General features: G+C 36.3%; 1 protein-coding gene across 1 annotated transcript; it reads left to right on the top strand.

Annotated features, from left to right (window-relative positions):
* Positions 1-450: 450 nt before the first annotated feature.
* LOC120171839 lies at positions 451-19,879 on the top strand. The gene is made up of 3 exons (XM_039179472.1): positions 451-806; positions 892-1,371; positions 19,723-19,879. The coding sequence occupies exons 1-3, from the start codon at positions 451-453 to the stop codon at positions 19,877-19,879; spliced, it is 993 nt and encodes a 330-aa protein (XP_039035403.1).
* Positions 19,880-21,169: the final 1,290 nt, after the last annotated feature.

Raw genomic sequence — 21,169 nt, 5'->3', positions numbered from 1 at the left:
CTACTACAAGGGAAAAATTACCCTTTTGCCTAAGTTTTTCATTTTCAATTTGATGAAAGAAGTGATTGATGAGTTGGGTTATCAAAATGTGGTACAAATTATTTCAAACAACGCAACTAATTGTAAGGGGCATGAGAGATTATTAAGAGCATGTATCCTCATATTTATTGGACATCGTGTGTTGTCCATACACTTAATCTTGCCTTGAAGAACATTTGTTTGAGAAAACATATCGAGGGAATTGAGGAAACATATGACGTGTGCCATTGAATTACTGAAATTCATGGGGATGTTGTATAAATTAAGAATGTCATCATGAACCACAACATGATATTTGTAATATTCCAAAGATTTAGTCATCTTAAGTTACTTTCAGTTGTCGATACTAATTTTGCTTCAATCATTGTGATGCTTAAGAGGTTTAAGCTCATCAAGAATGTACTTCAAGAAATGGTCATAAGTGATGAATGGAATTATTATAGAGAGGATGATATGGTGAAAGTAAACTTTATGAAGGAAAAACTTATAAGTGATGATTGGTGGGATAAAACAACTTACATCATTGATTTCACAAAGCTCATCTATGACATGCTTAGAGTACGTGACACTGATAAGCCATGTCTTCATTTGGTATATGAGATGTGGGATTCCATGATTAAGAAAGTGAAGTGTGAAATATACAAGAACAAAAAACGTTTTCTTTCAGATTTCAGTCCTTTTTATCACGTTGTTTATGAGATTCTTATAGCTCATTGGACAAAGAGTTATACTTCTCTTCATTATCTAGCTTATTCACTAAATCCAAGGTACGTAGCTTTGTTAGTTTTGGATTTTATTTTCTCACCTCTTTTTATTTGATATATGTGTAATTTTCTTTTTAATATGTTAAAGGTTTTATAGTGATAGTTTGCTAACCGTGTATCCTGTTAGAGTTGCTCCTTATAGAGACGATGAAATATCTCGAGAGAGAATGAAGGGATTTCGTAGGTTATTTCCAAATGATGATGATTATGACAAAGTCATGGATGAATATGTTTGTTTCTCACCTAAGAGTGAGCCTTTTGAAGATTTGATTTCCCTTACAAAGAGGTATTCTTCGAATCCAAAAAGTTGGTGGGCTAACTTTGGTGTTGAAACTCCATTGCTCCAATCTTTGGCTATCAAAGTGTTTGGACAACCTACTTCATCTTCTTGTTGTGAAAGAAATTGGAGTACTTATTCCTTTATCCACTCACTTAGGACGAATAAGTTAAATCTGAGTCGTGCTGAAGATTTAGTTTACATCCACTACAATCTTCATCTTTCATCAAGGAGTTCTAGTCATTATGAGGATGAGAAAACTAAGATATGGGATGTTGGTGGTGTAGATAAGTATTTCTGTCCGGTGTTTTTATATAGCATAATAAATATAGTTCTTGAAATATATAATATATAGTTTTTGGAAACTTACTTTTAAAACAACATATATATTTTTAAAACCATTCTGAAAAAATATATTATATAGTTTTTCAGATAATTTTGAAAACATATAATATATAGTTTTTAAAAAATATTTTTGAAAACTTATAATATATAGTTTTTAAAACGATTTTGAAAACATATAATATATAGTTTTCAAAATAGTTTTGAAAGCGTATAGTATATAGTTTTTAAATCGGTTTTGAAATCAGTTTTTTAAAAAAGGTTTTTGAAAATATTAATATATTATATTTTTTGGGGAGGATAATTTTTTCTTTCTACTTTTTTTATTTATTTTTATTATTTATATATTAGGTTATATTATTATTTATTTATTTATTAAATTTTAACAGGTCCAATCCAGTCAAAAGTGCAGCTCGACCGAGCCAGCCCAAAAAATCAAACTATGGTTTTGTATTAAGGAAGGGCTTAGTATGGGAGCGCCACGCATGATTCGAAAACTGGCCAGGATTTTTGCAAGGTCGGTGTAACAGTCTACACGAACGACACTCGGCCGAACGTCCATCGAAAGAATCGGACAGAGATCCCGCCCATTTCGAAACTACAACGGTCGAGTTTGAGGCTATAAAAAGCCTTAGACCAAGCCATCAAGGGAACCACGAGAAAGCAACACAGAAACGAGCAGTAAAGTGTACAAAAAAAAACAAAAAACAGACAACCAAATATCGAAACACCAAGCAAAGCATTAACATAGGCAAAAAAAGGCATAAAAGCAACATTAGTCTCGGCTAGGGATGGAATCGACCACCATAAGTTAAAAAGGCTAGCCGATAAAGGTGAAAATTCGAACCTAAAAACTTAGATCTATGTTGATTGGGGTCTTTTTAGGGTGATTGGGCTTTGGTTTCACGCTCACGGGATCGAGAAGAGTATTTTGGTTGATTTTGCTTCTTTTTTTTCAGCCACCGGTGTGGTGGCCGGAGCGCCGGTTGATAGCGGCAGGGCTACGTCGGTGATTGGTCGCCATTCGGCCGGGTGGGGAAGAAGGGAGAGAGTTGGGAGAGTTTTAGGGGTTTGGTTTAGGGGAAAAGGGTGAGAAATGAGGGAATTAGGTGATTTTAGGGGTATTTATAAGGGGACTAGGTTGTAATTATGAGATTTTTAAATTATTTCTGCAGTACCTATACTTTTGAAGCATAATTCATTTTGGTCACCAATTGCAATTTTATCTCTAAATTTTTAATTAATTCAATTTAGTCCCTATTTATAATTTATATTTTTTCAATTTAACCCCTCTAACTCTTTATTTTTCCTTACAGCACATCCTTAGCATTAATTTGGTCCTTCAATTTTAATTTGTTTTAATTTAATCCTTTTAATTTTTTTGTTATCATTTTTTCTTCTTTTTAAAAAAATCCTAACATGTACTTCTTTTACTATTTTTAAACATTTGTAAACCTTTTTAAATTTTTTTAAATTATTTATATATTTTATTTTATAATCTAATATTTTTTTTATTTTTTAGGGATAAGTTTAGTCGATCAAAGGTAAGTAGTTCGAATCGAATCTTTAAATTTAATTTAACTTTTAATTTTCGCAATTAAGATAACCGAGAAATTAAATTGGTATCGAAAGGGCAGTACAAGGGTGCTAATCCTTCCTTGATTGTAATCGACTCTCGAATCTGACATGTTTATGGTAAAATGCAGATCAAGTAAGACGGTAAATTAACGTGTCTGATCAACCTAATTTTAAAAAAATGATCGGTGAAGGCTCTAACATGTTTTATTTAAGTCGAAGGCCAATTTCGGGCGCACCCAAAGGACGGTTACGACAGCTTGGCGACCCCGCTGAGGACAGGTAAGTGAGTTATGCCAAAGTTAATTTTCGGTTTTCTTCTTAAGCGAAAATTGTAAGTTTAAATTTTAATTTATTTATTCGATCCTTATTTTTTATCTTTGATTATTTTTCAAATAAATAGTTGTACTGATGTTTTTTTCAATGATTTCAGCTTTTGAAAAATTCATCTCAGGCTCTATACCCGAGCTACAAATCCTTTCGTAAGTGGAGGTGAAAGTGACGCCTTCGTGGGAATTTATTCTTTGTATAGGCTTAGCAAGTAGCCTTCGAGATTCATGTACCTTATGTCTTCGTGTGAATTTATTCTCCATACAGACATAAGGGAATGTGCCCTCTCGAGTTTAACTCGGTCCACATAAGTTTGTAATATGCTTAGGACTTAGGGTCTGGCAAGCCCAAGGGGCACTAACAAGGAGAACTCAGGTACCACTTTTTAGAACCTAAACCGGGAGACTATAAGGAATTAGAGCCCACCCCGAAAATCTATTTCAAACCTAGGATGTTTGAGCTATTTCCTGTTTTACTTTCTGTTCAAAGCATACGAACTAGAAAATATGCGGTTAGGATTTGCTCAAAAATTAACATGCGGGATAGAAATCATGTTTGGGTAAGAATAAAAGCATGTGGGGTAGATATCATGTGGAGTATGATTATTTTTTACTTTCATTTTTTGTTTTCTTTTTATTTTATCATTTGCATCATTTATTAGAGGTGATTGATCCACAAAAGAGTATTTGTTAAACACAAATAATTTGCATTAATGGACAAAGGGGTTGTAATCAAAGAGGTGAAAAACGCATAGGTCCCCGACTATGGTCAGAAAGACTCAGAAGGAAAAGAGAGATAGTCTACAAGGAAACTTGTCAGATCTGGTTAGTTATGTTTATGTCATCCTTAAGCAAAATGATGTTCAAGAACTACAGAGAATTTGGGACAGTTGAAAAAGAGACCGGAAATGGAAATTCTGCCAATGATACGGTGATATCGCGCTTCTACTCTATGTCAAGATAGATGTGCCCCTAATTCAAGCCTTAATGCAATTATGGAATCTGAGGTATAGTTATTTCACATTTAACCAAGAAGACATGATACCCACAATCGAAGAGTTTACTGCTTTGCTACATTACGAAGGAATCAAAATGGACCAAGTCTACACCAAGCACATCAAAAGATGACCTTTCAAGAGTGGACCGGCAAAGGTTGTAGGGGTAAATGAGAAATGGGTAACTGACCGGATTTAGCACAAAGATAAAGGAGAGAGAATTGCTTGGACCCATATAAACCAACTGATGAAAAATCATCCAGATGAATGGAAGGTGATAAACATTTTCGCACTGGGTCTTTACGACTTGGTTATCTTCCCAAAAACTTTGAGATACATCGAGGCGGCTATGGTGGAACTGTTCGAACAAATCCCGAAACGAGTAAACCCGATAATGGGGGAGTAAGGTTTATAGGGTACACACAGTTTCTTCATGTCTGGATCCATAGAAACTTCTAGAAGACTGACGGGATTTATTACCGCCGATTCAGCACCACTTACTCTCCTTTAGGAGAATTCCTTACACTAAAGTGGCAAAAAGGCATCCCAAAAGAGAAATGGGTAGAAGTATTCACACATCTTCAATATAAGTACATAACCTGGAGAGCCCCTTGGTTAACCCATAATGACATTCTTTATCAATGTGGAGACTCATAAATCATAATATTACTTGGATTATGGGAAAGAGTCGAATAATATCCACTTTTGGCACTTCGGCAGTATGGGGCACGCTAGTTTGTCCCAACTACACATGAGTAATTGGATCAGAATTTACATACCATGAGGACAACTACAAGAAGAATGTCAAAGATGTAACTGAGTCATGGAAGAAGATATTTCATATGGATGTCATGACTGCTAAAGACATGCTTACTCCAGATTATTTGGAATGGCAGCAGTTGAGAAAGAATGACACCATTCTCGTACCAGGTCATGGAGATACTTGGTCCATGGAAAAACATCTTAAACTAGTTCCCTCCGAATTGGAGAAAGCAAAGAAATAATTTGAAGTTGAAAAGGAAGAGATTAAAAAAGGCTAAGAGAACTCGAGGCTGAAAGATTCCAGTGGAAGTTAGATGCTGATACTCATAAGGATCGGGTAGACAAACTAGAAAAAGAATATAGGAAAGTCTACTTTGAGTTAAAAGATTTGAGAAAGGGGTGTCAAGAGCAAGTTTAGAACAATTACAGTCTGAAAAGATCTTTCGAATACTGGAAAGTGAAGCCAACAGCCTGAAAAGGAAGTTCGAAGGACAAGATGAAAAGGAGACACTGAAAGAATAGCTAAAGACTTCCCTAACGCGTTTGTTAGATTTCCAACACCAGAACAAACAACTGAAGATTATGGTAGCTAATCCGAAGAGGTCTTTTCAAAAACAGCAAGAACATGATGGAAAAACCATAACTGAGTTAGAGGTCATTGTGGAAAGTTTAAGGAACAAGAAACTGAGCTTCAGATAGTTCCCTTTGATGGAAGATTTAAATGGCGTTTTCGTTGGGAGCAAGCTCAACAAAGGGTGAAAGCTAGAGATATGGTCATTTGAGACTTCTTAGAGAAAGTACAGAAAGAGGAACATCACTTGCACGATTTAGTGAGAGAAGATAGAGTGGTCCGATAAGGTATTTAGCCTGTGAAGAGAATGAAGAAGACTTTTCAACCTGTTAGAAGTCATTCATGGCCTAGAAGACTTAGTTAGAATGTAGAAACTTCATGCATCATACATATTTTGAATTATTTTTCTTTTTCTTTTCATTACATTCACAAAAACTAACAGAAGATGTCTCATCAAAAAAGGAACAAAATCAGACACACCTCATCCTCCCAATACTCGATCAACGAAAAGAAAATGGAAGCTAAGATCACTCAACTTAAAGAGAACATACTGAGGTTACAAAGGGAGCTTGAAGAAAAAATAAGTCAGAATAATTAAAGCACTTTGGAATCAATTACTAAACGCCAAGAGTTTTTGGTTAATCAAATCGTTGCAAGGTTATCTGGTCTAAATCAAATAAATGTTCTTGGGATAGGGGCATCTGAGGGGATGGTTGTACCACCTACTCCACAATTGGTTATTTCACTGCCGCGAAAGTACATGCCGTTGTAACCAACCCTCAAAATAGTCCAGATTATTACCATATTCTGGAGTTTGATGAGGAAGTTAAAGAAAATATGGTAGAAACGACCAAGCAAGAAAAGACAAAAAAAGGTAGGTCAAGTAGAAAACCTCCCATGAAGAAGAGAGAATGAGAGATCAACAACACCAACTCTTTCAACATGAACAAAAATGTTACGATCTCTAAATCAAAACCAATTGCAACTATACCGTCACGTATTTCTAGATAAGATTTGAGGGAACCAAGGAGAGAAAAAGGAAAATAACATTTTGATCCTATTCCCATGACATATAAAGAGCTTTATCAATAACTTTTTGACACACATGTAGTGTCACCTTATCCAGATGAACCTCAAAAGCCCCCATACCCCAGGTGGTATGATGAAAATGCACACTGTGAATATCATGGCGGTCTTTCGGGACATACTATTGAAAACTGCATCGCCTTTAAGAGAATTTTCCAAAGAATGCGCAATATGAACTAGATTCATTTCAATAATTCAGGATCACCTAACGTTGCAGATAACACTCTATCTAATCACCAAGAGAATGAGGAAAATGCAATCACCAAGAAAATGGTCAAAACTAGAGTTTCTGAAGTGAAGTCATCTCTTGCTTGGGTATGGAGGAAAATGATAAATGCAGGGTTTCTTTTACCGCATTCTAACACATCAAATTAAAAAAGTGGTAGTCATTGTTGTTATCACAATGAGGACGGACATGATGCACAAGAATATGTCGAATTTAGAGCCTTGATCCAGCTAATGATGGACAAAAATAGTTGGAGTTTTATGATGAAAGCAATGACACTCCCGAAGCGGATGTTTGTGCAACTGGAGATGTATCTGGAAAGTGAATCAATGAACAGGGTATCTTGGGACAAGACAAGAGGAGATCATCACTATTACCACAGAGTTGTGTTGCTTGTGAAATAATGTCTTGTTTGAATTTATCTTTTATATGCTTGAACCTTTTTTTAAAATGACATTTCTTTGAGTAATAAAGAATTGTTTAAAATTCAGTGAATATCAAGTATAATGAAATGCACATTTTTAGAAATGAGTTTATAGCCTTTTGACATATGCCGATATCAAATTCCTTTAAAAAAGATCTATATCTTTTACCCGAAAAAGAAAAAAAAGTTTTCTCATGCGTACAAGTATGAAAGTAGACAAGATGGGGCATCTCTTATGCATGACATTGCAAGACCAATTAGTTTGCATGTCTGTTAAGGACATTCCGTGACGATATAAAATTTTCACAAATGAAATTATGGAATAAACAAATTTGGCTTAGATCAGTTGCTTAGGAATTTAGCTCTAAAGATAAAATTTTCTGATTTCCACTGACAGTCAGACTATAACAGATTCTTCCTGACAAACTTAGGAAATTTCAAAATCGAAGAATTAATATGATATTAATGAACGATAATTTTAACAATGTTAAGGGCACTCCGCTGAAAGTAGTAGGTTGTTAATCTTCAGAGGTAATATCTAAAGGAGCTATGGTGGTAATGTCTGAGCTTTATGAAGTGCGTTTCATTTGAGTTTGTCAAGTCAAAGACTTTCTGACACTTGAATCCTTTAGCTAAGGGTATTCTACTAGTGTAATGGGCAATGTTAAGTTCTCTAACTTTATGAATATGAGTACATTCAGATCATGACACTGGCCACTAGGTGTCGAGATGAATCACCTAGCAAAACCTAAAGTGAGGACATTAAGTTTAACAAAGTATAATTTAAATAAAGGAAATAAGGCCGAAAATAAAGATGGAATTAAAATTAAATTTCGATGAAAGATGGACTAAGAGTGTTAAGAAACATCTTTCATAGTTGACTACACAAAAGCAATCAGAGGTTTTTATTTTTTAGATCGATATTTTGGCACTGTCTCTACTTAAGGAGTCTGCAAAATTGAATAAATAGAAGATTCCTAAGAATTGAAATAGAAATGCTCTCAAAATGGCCTTACAGTTGAATACATTAGTTGCGCTATTTTGTTTACGTCCTATTTCAAAAATAATGAAAATCAAACCAAATCGCATTACCTTCTCATATCACCCATGGATCTTGGCACATTTCAAAGGGCTATAACTTTTGAAAACAGTTCACTGAATATCAAATAAACGAATCACATCATTTTTATACCAAAACTGTTTTTTTAAAGGGAGATATATCTCAGACAAGACATAGTTTCTCAAAAAAAATGGTTGAAGAACCTGAAATAATATGTGCCATCTCTAGGTTTCCAGTCTCTTCTCTGTCCACCACCTATGCCTCCTGATGTGGTTCCTATCAAAACAGAGCTTGACGTTGTAAAGAAGAAGGTAGTGTTGTAATCCACGACCAAGCGTGATACTAGATCAAAGGGGAAAAATAACCATTTTAACCAATCATTTCAAAATGAGTATAAGATATACAGATAGTTTCTTTATCCAACATAGGATCTCTTTTACTATGAAGATGGTCATCCAGTAAGGTGCAAGAGACCTTCAACAATGAGTTGGCTTAAAAGAGTTTAGCCCATGATGACGAGAAATGCGTTCATTATTGGGTCCCTCCTAAAGAATAAGTTTACTGTTGTACTTGAGGATGTCATATCAAATAAAAAGAAAGAATGCAAGCCCTAATGATAATGACAACCCAAATGAGCATGAAATGAAGAAAGTGAGATGCTTATAACTAAACGAAATTTAGAGTAAAGATAAGATTTGTTGCCAAGATACCCCATGCAAGAAAATTCAAAGTACTCTACGAGTACAAGAAGTTGAGAACTTGCAAGAAGCACTGAGGGTGCTTGATAAAATTTCAAGGCATCATGCCTTCTTGTTCAACAGTCTTTTTTCATGACAATTAGAATAATTTTACGGATACTAGAGAAGGTAGCATTGGCTTTAGAAGTTTCCATTTGAGCTTCCAAGCCACGTAAGGAAGCCTTTCACTAAATATTGATGTGTCAACTACGATGAGATTCAACCAGTTCCAGTAGTTTATCATCAACCGAAATGCAAAAGAGTCTTACTTCCTCAAGTAAACAAAGGCTAAAAGAACACTTAAGAATTTCGAGATTAAAATTGATCTATACAATCAAGAGTACAAGATCATTGGATTGAGTTAACAAATGAACAAATGTCAGATATTTTCCATGAAGCTGTTAGTGCTGGGGCATGATCGATTCCAAGGACAAGACCAATAGACAAAGAATGAGACTCTGTGTGAGAAATAAAAAAAGAACTAATTCATTGTGCATACATCTTAGACATACTTAAGAGCATCACATTTTCTGCATATATAATTTTTACAACTTTAGAGTCAAGTTTCAACTTCATGATGAAGGATACTCGATTCAAAAGTGTATTCAAAAAATTGATGGTGGTTACTTTACACAGCAGTTAGGTGCTACACCTCAACCAACTTTACCTATAGAAAGATCGATGGATCATTGAATCAACTTCAAATCGAGTTCGACGAGTTCGAAGAGCCAATTCAGAATGAATTCAGTTTAACTTAATTCAACGGTGAGTGATTAGTTTCTAGTTAAAGTTTTCAATCTAGATTTCAACTCTACGACGAATGATATCCGTCTAATAGACTACCTCACTTGGATTTCTCATAAATAGGGGTCACATAGAGAATATACCACATGACTTTCCCGTGAAGGGGAGTTATCCAAATATTATCTCACCTGGTTCAGACCTGCGAATGGGAACCACCAGAAGAATATACCACTTGGCTTTCCCACAAAGCGGAGTCATATAAGGAATTATGACTGGCTTAAACCCACGAAGGGGAGTCATCCTTCACTTAAAGGAATTGTTCACAGCATAGCTCAAGGCGAGAAGGGTTATCTGTCAACAAAAACTTTCGAGTTCGATTATATTCACTCGAAGGCGTATCAAATGCATGGTAGCAACGATGAACTACTTTCTGGTTGAAGTTTAAATTGATGTCTTTAAGTTAGGAAAAATACCTGGGTTAGCTGCGATTTAGCAGCAAGGAACTATCTCCCAATCGAATTTACATTATAGCTCAAAGCGAAAAGAGTTATCTGTTAATGAATATTTTTGAGTTCAATTCCATTCATCTTGAAGACATATCAATCGTATGGTAGCAGTAAGGAACTACTTTCCGGTTGAAGTTTAAACTAAGGTGTGTAAGTTAGGAAAAAATCTGAGTTGGCTGCAATTTAGCAACAAGGAACTATCTCCCAGTCGAATTTATAGCATAGCTCAAGGCGAGAAGAGATATATGTCAACGAAAATTTTTGAGTTCGATTCCATTTAGTTTGAGGGCGTATCAATCGCATGGTAACAGTGATAAACTACTTTCTGGTGAAATTTTCAAACCGAGGTCTTTAAGCCAAGAATGAGACCAAGGGTAACTACGATTTGGCAACAAGAGGCCATTTTCCAGTTCAGATTTTGAGATAGATTTCAACTTCACAGTAAAGGATATCATTTTTGAAGCATTCAATATCACTCAACTTCATGATGAAGGAATCACCCGTAATTCAACTCAACAACAGGGAGTCATGACTTATTAGAATTTTCAAGTCGAATTTTAACTTCGCGATGGAAGATATTCGATAAGTTGGATTTCAATCACAGAGAAAGATATCAAACTCACAGGAGAAAATTTGCTTTTGGACCCTCTTCTTATCGAACAAAAATCTACGTCCTTGTATCTTTTCCCTATTTTTGTTACACGATAAATAGGCAAAGAGAGGCAGCTATAGACACATTTTTTCATCTGGGGTTTTTATATAGAATAATAAATATAGTTTTAAAATATATAATATATAGTTTTTGGAAACTTACTTTTAAAAATGTATAATATATAGTTTTTAAATCCATTTTGAAAACATTTAGTGATAACTCCATAAAAATACTCTATTTCTAGTCTTTTTACTTAAGTTATTGCTCGTCTAAACAAAGTATTCAAAGCATATTAGTTGCATTTAGTTGTATTTATATTATAATTGAATGTGGTGGATGAGTTTTGTTTCGAAAAATTTATTTGGTTTGACTGATGCTGCTGAGGAGAAAGGGTTTGTGTGGATTGTCTATGTACAGGAAATTAACTAAGGAAGAAAATTTCAGTCGCGACAAAGTATTTCGTAAGGGCCAATGGAATAAAGAAGATATAGGCAGTGAGGAGTAGATTTATCTCGCCAAGGCAAGGTTTATCTTGCATGTCTAAAGCGGATATGATAAATTGCCTATATCATATGCCAATTGTACAACTACCCTCACGTGCAAGCAAGTCCTCAAGATTCTGACAACAACCAGCCACTTTTCCTTTTTTTTTAGCTTGGACAAGAAAATAACAGTTATTTAGGGAATCTTCACTTACGCGAAACCCTGGGAGATTTCTTTTTACAAATACCCAGTCATAGCCTTCAAAAAGGGGGGCTAGGAAGTAAGAAGAGCTTTAACTAAAGCGTGATTGAGTAACTGCAGCGCTTCCCCATAGTTTCCCACCCCGACCTTCCTTGGTGCCCTCTATAGCCAACCTATAGCAGAGCGGCGTTAGGCCTCGAGAGAGACTGGTCGCCAGGGCAGGCAAAGTGTTGATCAGAGATGTCACGACAGAGCCCCGTGTTTTAGGAGTGGTCATTCCTTTGTTCTTAATATCTTTACTTTGCTTGGGGTTGTATTAAAACGATGATACTTTGGTTGACTTTTTGATAACACGATGAACTGCTTTACTTGTTGTTAATCTTTGTTTTGCCGAAACAATTATTTTATGTTTTATGAATGATGAATTATGATTTTGCTCATGTATGTTTTGTTCATTGTTTAAATATTTTTCCTTGACACTTAAGATCTTTAAGAGATTGCCTGGGGTCTAGGTAAAACACGTCTTGACAATTTTAGAGCATCGAGAGATTGTTGTTTGTCTAGATATTGATTCTTAGATTCGAGATAATTAAGATAGATCTATGTGAACAACGAAATAGATCTGGGATGGTGATGTTCTAACTTGTCTACCTTAGAGATAAGGAGAGGGTTTCAATCAACTAAAAGGGATAAACGCTAGAGTAGGATAGACAATGATTATAGTTCACTCTGAGAGGTATTGCTACAACAATAGTCTGACAAACCAAGGGTTGTAGTTAACGCTGAGTAGTATTGCCATAAAATCGTCTAAGAATACTTAGTAATCTTATCAGGCAACTTAAGCAAATCATAACAATTCATTATAGACTTAGAATAATTGCTTGTCATAACAAAATATTAGCATGAGTGCTCTGTGAAAAGTATGAATATATGAGGTTGTTTTGAATATATTTAAATCAACGCTTGTCTTTGCTTTGTTTATTTAAATATTTTGAATAATTATTTTGTCTCGACCAAACTTGTTTGCAGCCATACTTTATAATATTTTCTTGCTTTATTTTATTACTAATAGTTTTCTAGTTTGACAAGACTTCAGGAATTAGCTTGTGACAACTAGTTCTGGTTGTGGTGAAACTTAAAAAGAACCGACCAATCCCTGAGGAGACGATAACTCACTTACCCTATATTACTTGATCCGATTGTGTATACTTTCATAGAATTTCTTAGCTTAGCATATACATTTACAAGCGATCAAGTTTTTGGCGCCGTTACCAGGGATTGGCGACTGACGAAATTTTTACTTTTCGTCATAACAAGTTTTTCTTGTCACCTTTTATTTAGTTAGTTTAACGTGTTTTTTTTCTTTTGTAGGTTTTATCATTGGATGACCCTGAGATCTGCTGGTAAACCATTAGAGCCATTCAACCCTGAAATTAAAAAGTTATTCAGACAAAGGCGACGTAACCAACGAACTAGAGAGTATATGAACCAACTAGAATTTCAAGGAAACAATATCGGAGATCAGGCAGATCCTGATGTAGTGGAAAACAATTTTCAGAGAGAAGTTACAAGATCACGATCAATACGAGATCACTTAAATCCAATTCTTGACGATCTTAATCCAGACATCATGGCACCTGAAATACAAGCAACCCATTTTGAGCTTAAACTGATGATGTTCAACATGCTAAACTTCATCGATCAATTTGGTGGCTCACCTAATGAGGGTGCTAGACAACGTATCTGTGCCTTTCTTGAAGTGTGCGATTCATTCCGACAAAAAGGAATGTATGAAGAGTTTCCTACGCGATAGAGTGAGAGCTTGGCTCAGTGGAGTTCCTTCAGGCTCAATGGAATCTTGGGCGTATTTATGTAAGGGTTTCCTACTTTGATACAATCCACCCAATATGAATATACAACTACGTAATGACATTACGAGTTTTTGCCAAGGTGTTGATGAGTCAATGTACGAGTGTTGGGAAAAATATAAAATTCTACTTCGCAAGTGTGTGAACCACGGATTTCATGACTGGAGTCAAGTCGTGATGTTTTACAATAGAGTTAATGCACCTACTCGAATGATGTTGGATGCCTCAGCAAATGGTACTTTACTTGACAAATCACCCGATGAAGCCTTTGATATCCTCGATAGGATAACAAATAATGACTATCAATTCTCGACTACAAGGATGGGAACCGTAGAAAAGTATCTGTAGCATATGAAATTGAGGGTAAGGATTCAGTAGCTGCTCAATTTTCTGCCATAACTAATATGTTGAAAATTTTACAGCGTCCTAATGAGGTGAGAGAAATAAAAGTAACCAGTAATGCATGCCTATTTTTTCACGGCAACAATCATGAGAGTGAATGTCTAGAAAACCAGGAGTCCACCAATTTTGTGGGAAACTACAACCAAGATACAATAACCCCTACTCAAATAGATACAATCCTGGATGGCGACAACATTCGAATTTTTCATGGGGTAATCAAGGGACCAACAATAATCAGGCAGGAAATTATAATAGGCCACAGTAGAGTAACTCAGAACATCAATATTTTTAGAATCACCACCATTAGATGCCCTGTCAAAACACTAAAGGTACAACTCCTTCTTCTAATACCAACTCTAATTCTAACTCCTTGGAAGCTTCATTACAGGAATTCATGGCCTCGACAAAAGATTTCATGGATTCAACAAAGACTCTGATGCAAGAGCACTCATCAACAATAAAAAACCAAGGAAATTTGTTGCAAAGTCAAGCTGCTCTTTTGGAAAGCCATAGTTCATCCTTGAGAGCATTGGAGAACCAAGTGGGTCAAATCATCAAATCATTACATTCTCACCCACATTGAAGTCTCCCTAGTGATAATGAAATCACTAAACATCATGGAAATGAATAGTGCAGTGTACTTACAATAAGGAGTGGGACACAGATTAACCAGAATAACAAGTTTGGGGGAAAACAGCTGGAAAATTCTAGCCAAGGCATTACAAAACCAGATAATGGAGCTGAAGATATGGAACATGATTGATTGTTAGAAGAGAAGGAAAAGGATGAAGGCTCCAAAAATCATCAACCAGGTAATGGGAAATTTATGGCCAAGGCCAATATTTCCTTAGCACTGACAACAAATGACACGAGACCTCCACCACCATTTCCTCAATGATTGAAGAAACACAATGGTGACATCCAATTCAAGAAAATGTTGCGACATCCAGTTCAAGAAACACAATGATAACATCGAGAAGATGCCTTCCTATGCTAAGTTCCTAAAAGACATTGTCACAAGGAAGATAAGGGTAGAAAATGTTGTCGCGGCAACAGAAATTTACTCTACAGTAAGCAAACTCCCACACACAAAAAGACCCTGTCAGTTTTGTGATACCATGCTCAATTGGTAACAACTTTGTAGGAAGAGCTCTCGTTGACCTAGGGTCGAGCATAACTTTAATACCAAAGTTCATATTTTTAAAACTAAAAAGGTATAGCTCTTGCCCAACCACAGTTATCCTACAGTTAGTTGATCAGTCTTATGTACGTCCTGAGGGCAGAATATAAGATGTCATTGTAAAAGTGGAAAATTTCGTATTTCAAGATGATTTCCTCATATTAGATTACGAAGCCATTGAAAATGCACCTATCATCCTTGGACGACCCTTTTTGGCCACTAGACAAATCTTAATAGATTGCGAGAAGGGAGAGTTCACGATGCGGGTAGGAGAGCAAAGTGTCACAATCAATATCTTCAACTCTATGAGATATGTGGACGATTCATAAGAATGCCAATTCATTAGATATATGGACTCTATGGAGGAAGAAGAAAATACAAATCTTGGCCAAGATGAATTTTTAAAAATAGATGAATACAACACTTTGTGCCACGACTTGATGTCTATGATGCATGAACACGAAAATCATGGCTCATGTGAACAAATTCCAGAAAAAGGATGTTGATAACTCTTGCCTTGGCAACAGTTATTATAACAAATTACTAAACAGGTTCCCTGCCAATGACACCAAAGCAGATTATGAAAAGAATCAGAGGAACAATCTAGTTTCCTTCATGCTAGATCATGTATGAAATTTGAACCCTTAGATTTTAATGAAGTTAGCCCCCCATAATCATCATGATAGCATACACCCACATTATAACTTAAAACATTGCCATCGCATTTGAAATACGCCTACCTAGGTAGTAATGAGACTTTACCAATGATAATTTCAGCAAATCTAACCTCCGAGAAGGAGAACAGTTTATTAAATGTTTTTTCACAACATAATAGTTCTCAGGTGGACCATAGCAGACTTGAAGGGAATCAGCCCTACCATATGTATGCACAAGATCAACTTAGAATACAGTCATAGCACTTTGGTGGAACCACAAAGAAGACTCAATCTGATCATGAAGAAGGTAGTAATGAAGGAAATCATAAAATGGCTCAATGTTGGAGTAATTTATCCAATATTCATATCTCATGGGTCAGTCCGATGCTGTAAAAGGTGGTGTGACCGTGGTCAAAAACAAAAATGATGAGCTTTTAACTACGAGAACAGTCACGGGCTGGTGAATACGTATGGACTATAGGAAGCTCAATAAAGCCACAAAGAAAGACCATTTTCCCCTTCCTTTTATTGACAAAATGCTTAATAGGCTAGCAGGAAAAGCATTTACTGCTTCCTTGATGGATATTCAGGATACAATCAAATAGCCATAGCACCGGAGGATCAAGAGAATACTACTTTCACTTGTCCATATTGTACCTATGCATTTAGATGAATGTCGTTTGGGCAATGTAACGCTCCAACAACCTTTCAGAGATGTATGATGGCCATTTTTTCAGATATGGTGGAAGAATGCATGGACATATTTATGGATGACTTCTCCGTCTCAGGCGACAATTTTAATCGATGCTTCGGCAACTTATCTAAAGTACTGAAACGATGTGAAGAAGCCAACCTAGTACTAAATTGGGAGAAATTCCATTTTATGGTAACCGAGGGAATAGTTTTGGGTCACAAAATTTCTTGTCAAGGCATTGAAGTCTATAGAGACAAGGTGGAAGTAATTGAAAATCTACTTCCACCCACCAATGTGAAAGGCATATGCAGTTTCCTTGGACATGCAGGCTTCTACAGGGGTTCATAAAAGATTTTCTCAAATCTCAAAACCTTTGTGTCTTTTGCTTCAATAAAATCAACCATTTATATTTAATGATGATTTTTTAAATGCTTTTACAGATTTGAAGAAAAAACTTTCAGCAACACCAATCGTTTTTCCACCATATTGGAATGAACCTTTCGAGCACATGTACGATGCTAGTGATTATATCGTTGGAGCAGTGCTAGGGCAATGAAAAAGTAAACTCTTTCATGTTATCTACTATACTCGTCATACTCTTAATTATGCACAAGTAAACTATACCACAACTGAAAAAGAACTTCTTGCAGTAGTATTTGCATTCGATAAGTTTAGGCCATATCTCATAGGAACTATAGTCATTGTGCATACAAATTATTCCTCTATTAAATATTTGATCAATAAGAAAGATTCAAAGCCTAGGCTAATCAGATGGATATTATTACTATAAGAGTTCGATTTAGACGTAAAGGATAGAAAGGGTACGAAAAAACAAGTGGCAGATCACTTATCTAGACTAGAAAACAAAATTAGTTGTCATAACATGAAAGACATTCAGGAAGATTTCTCTGATGAGAAAATTTTATTTGTCACGGTTATGACATGGTATGTTGATATAGTCAACTTTCTTGTTAGTGGTATTGTACCTCCATATTTATCTAGCCAAGGCCGGAAAAAGTTCAGACATGATGTGCAACACTATTACTGGGATGAACCTTTCTTATTCAATCAATGTGGAGACCAAATAATCAGAAGATGTGTCCCAAAAGAAGAATACAAAGAAATTCTACTTCAATGTCAATCATCACCGTATGGAGGATATTTTGGTGGGATGAGAACAATGGCGAAGGTTCTTCAATCCGGTTTCTATTGCCAAACCTTGTTTAAAGATGCGCATGAATTCTACAAGTTATATGATAGGTGCCAACGAACAGGGAACATATCAGAGACACATGAGATGCCATGGAAAACATTCTGGAGGTTGAACTCTTCGATGTATGGGGGATAGATTTCACGGTACCCTTTCCCACATCTTTTGGTGATCTATACATACTCTTGGCAGTAGACTATGTGTCCAAATTGGTGAAAGCCATAGTAACACCTAAAAATGATTCCAATACTGTGCTGAAATTCTTGCACAAGAACATATTCACCGTTTCGGAACACCGCGAGCTATCATCACTGATAAAGGCACACACTTTGACAACAAATTAATTGCCAAGGCATTGAAACGATATAGAGTGCGACATCGGATAGCCATAGAATATCACCCCTAGACTGATGGACAAGTTAAAGTTTCTAATTGGGAAGTCAAACAGATCCTTGAGAAAGTGGCCAACCCAAGCCGAAAGGATTGGTCGCCAAAGCTAAAGGAAACACTATGGGCCTATCACATAGCATTTAAGACACTTCTAGGAATGTCCCCATTCAAACTCGTCTACGGTAAGGAGTGCCACCTACCTGTGGAACTTGAACATAAAGCTTATTGGGCCATCAAGAAATTGAACATGGATGTTCAGCTTGCTGGAGAAAGAAGACTCTTGGAACTAAATAAAACGGATGAATTCAGAGCTCAAGCCTACGAAAATGCCTGCATATGCAAAGAAAAAACAAAATGATGGCATGATAGTAAAATTTGCCAAGGAAAATTTATTATGGAACATAAGTGCTGCTCTATAATTCACGACACAAATTATTTCCAGGCAAGCTAAAATCAAGATGGTCAAGACCGTTCATCGTATACCAGTCATTCACTAGTTATCTTTTTCACTTTACTTTTGTTCTTTTTGGTTATTGTTGGCATGCAAGGTACATGTGACAACATGGGGTGAGAACTCACGTATAGGAGGAAGAGAAACCCTAATACAAATTTTTTTAGGGTAATTATAAAGAGAGAAAGTAATCTTCTCCCCACTTTATGTTATATAAAATATGGTGTTATTAACGCCAAATCTTTTCCGCACTCGTTTTGACCAAATTTCCCCAAATAAACCACCCATTAACATTCCAGAAAAACCAACTTACACTCCATCTTCCTCATTATGCACACCGTTTTCTCTCCTTCAAAATTTTTTTTCCTTTTAAATTTCCCCTTTATCGCCACCGTGAAAAACACTGTAACAACAAGTATCATGGCCAGATCAAAGAAAAATCCAGCTCCAGCAGCAGGATTTGAAGGTTTCTAGATGGCTGAAGCTGACAAACGATTCAAGAACCTCCAAAAATGACAAGTTTACTTGAAGGATGGTTTCATTTTTCATTCAGAAAACAAAGAATCATTTGGACCAGAAGTGATGGATGTGGTTAGAAAACATAAATAGGAGAAATCTGCTCGGCATCCTAAAGCCATAGCACCGGCAATGATTTGGGAATTTGTGCCCATCTTGAAGACCCATCCCAACACACCGTTATATGAGAGAAAACTCATTTGGTTTTCCCCTTCAGCACTCAACTGATATTTCAAGTTGGGAAAAGTAGAGGATCAACACAAGAAGTTTATCACTGAGACAGACCAAGAAACTTACAGTGGAGTACTTAAAGACCTCTGCTTTGGATGGGCCACATCCAAGGGAAACACGCCGACAAGAAAGTGGGTATATCACCGAGCCCTTAAACTGATAGTGAAGGTTTGGAATAACTTTCTCAAGGGCAAGCTAATGTTGACCTCCCACGACCGTTCTAGTGAAAAGATTTATGTTTTTACATGATAATCTATGGGCGAGTGATTAATGTTGGAGAAATTATCTTCGAGCAAATCCATGATTGTGTAAAAAGAAATTATTTCCTAACTAGATAACTGCTCTGTGCAGGAAGAAGAAAGTCCCTGAGGAACCATTCGAGGACTTCATCAAGTCAAATGAGGGAATAACTAAGAAGAAAGTGCCAGAGTTAATGAGCTTTGAAGATAATGCCCCGCATGAAGGTCTGGAGAGAGGAGTCAAATCTATTGCCGTGCCAGAATGGTAGCAGTGGTCACATACACATGAGAAACCCATGAGAAGATCGAGCGTTTGGAAAATAACATGGAGATCTTCTTTGGCTATGTCAAGGTAAGGGATGCACAACTCAACACCTTTTTCAAGGAGTTGCTCCCAATCAACAATGAAGACTTGTCGCCCTTCCCCGATGTTATCCTGAAACACACTGCTGGCGGTAGTACATTCAATGTCTCGACACAAAATGTTCCAACAAAAGTACCCATAGACGTTCAATGGCCACTCATGTCTTGCCCATACTAGAAGAAAGTCACAGCGAGATAGATGAATTCCTCAACTCATCCTTCTCTACTTCAGAAAGCACTCAGGAGATTCCACCTGAATTCTTTGCCAATGAATATTTCACTCTAATCCCTTCTCAACCCGCACCCGAGCAAGCACCAGAACAATCCCCCATCCATCACGCCACGCCAACTCATGAACCAATTCAAAGACAAACTACATTTTCTGCACAACCCACTCCAACTGAAGACCAACAAACACCAGCACAAGCCTCGAGCACTAAGTGACGCATTAAGTGAACATTAAGTGAACACCGGACTGTGTCCTTCAGCCATCTCCCTCGATGATTGTAGCAGAAGATATGGAATCAAAAAGTCCCCCTCCTTCAAAATGATGTAGAACGCGTGCATCCAGTCAAGCAACCCCACCACAATAATATTACATTTTTATTTGTTCTTTTTATCTTTGCATTTGCATTTAGATACATATAGTTAAATTTTCCATGCATTGAGGACAATACATCCCTTAAGTTTGGGGGAGGTATTGCATCACACTTTGTTAAAAAGCAATTGATGATAATTGGTTAAACATTTTGGTTTTCATGATGTAAATAGGTTAAGTCTATTGTTTGGAATGGATTAGGGTTGCCCAATGATGAAAGCATAATTTAATTACTTAGGCCAGAATTATCTTTAAGATTGTCGAAAGAAAAGAACCAACCTTAGACTTGATTCTTTGAAAAATTATAAGCACGATTGTAGGTGTCTCTACTTAAGGTGATGAGTAAACTTTTAGGAAATAACTCTCTCCTTGCTGAGACATCAAAGAATTTTAAGGTTAAGGTCAAACTCCTTAATATTTAAAACTTGAAGAATTAAAGGGACACTCCTCTATGTAATGGCATAACCAGAAAACTCCATAAAAATTAAGGGTTGTCGAGGCATATGAGTGAATGAAAGTAGTCACATGATGACTCTACCTGACTAGCTTGGGGGTGGAATGTATGTTCCCTTTCACCTAGAGTGTGGGAGGGTAGGTC

This window comes from Hibiscus syriacus, unplaced genomic scaffold (assembly GCF_006381635.1).
Source record: "Hibiscus syriacus cultivar Baekdansim isolate YM2019G1 unplaced genomic scaffold, ASM638163v2 tig00111837_pilon, whole genome shotgun sequence".
NCBI lineage: Eukaryota > Viridiplantae > Streptophyta > Magnoliopsida > Malvales > Malvaceae > Hibiscus > Hibiscus syriacus.
Note: the sequence above shows the minus strand (reverse complement) of the source record. Positions and strands in the feature narration are given on the sequence as shown.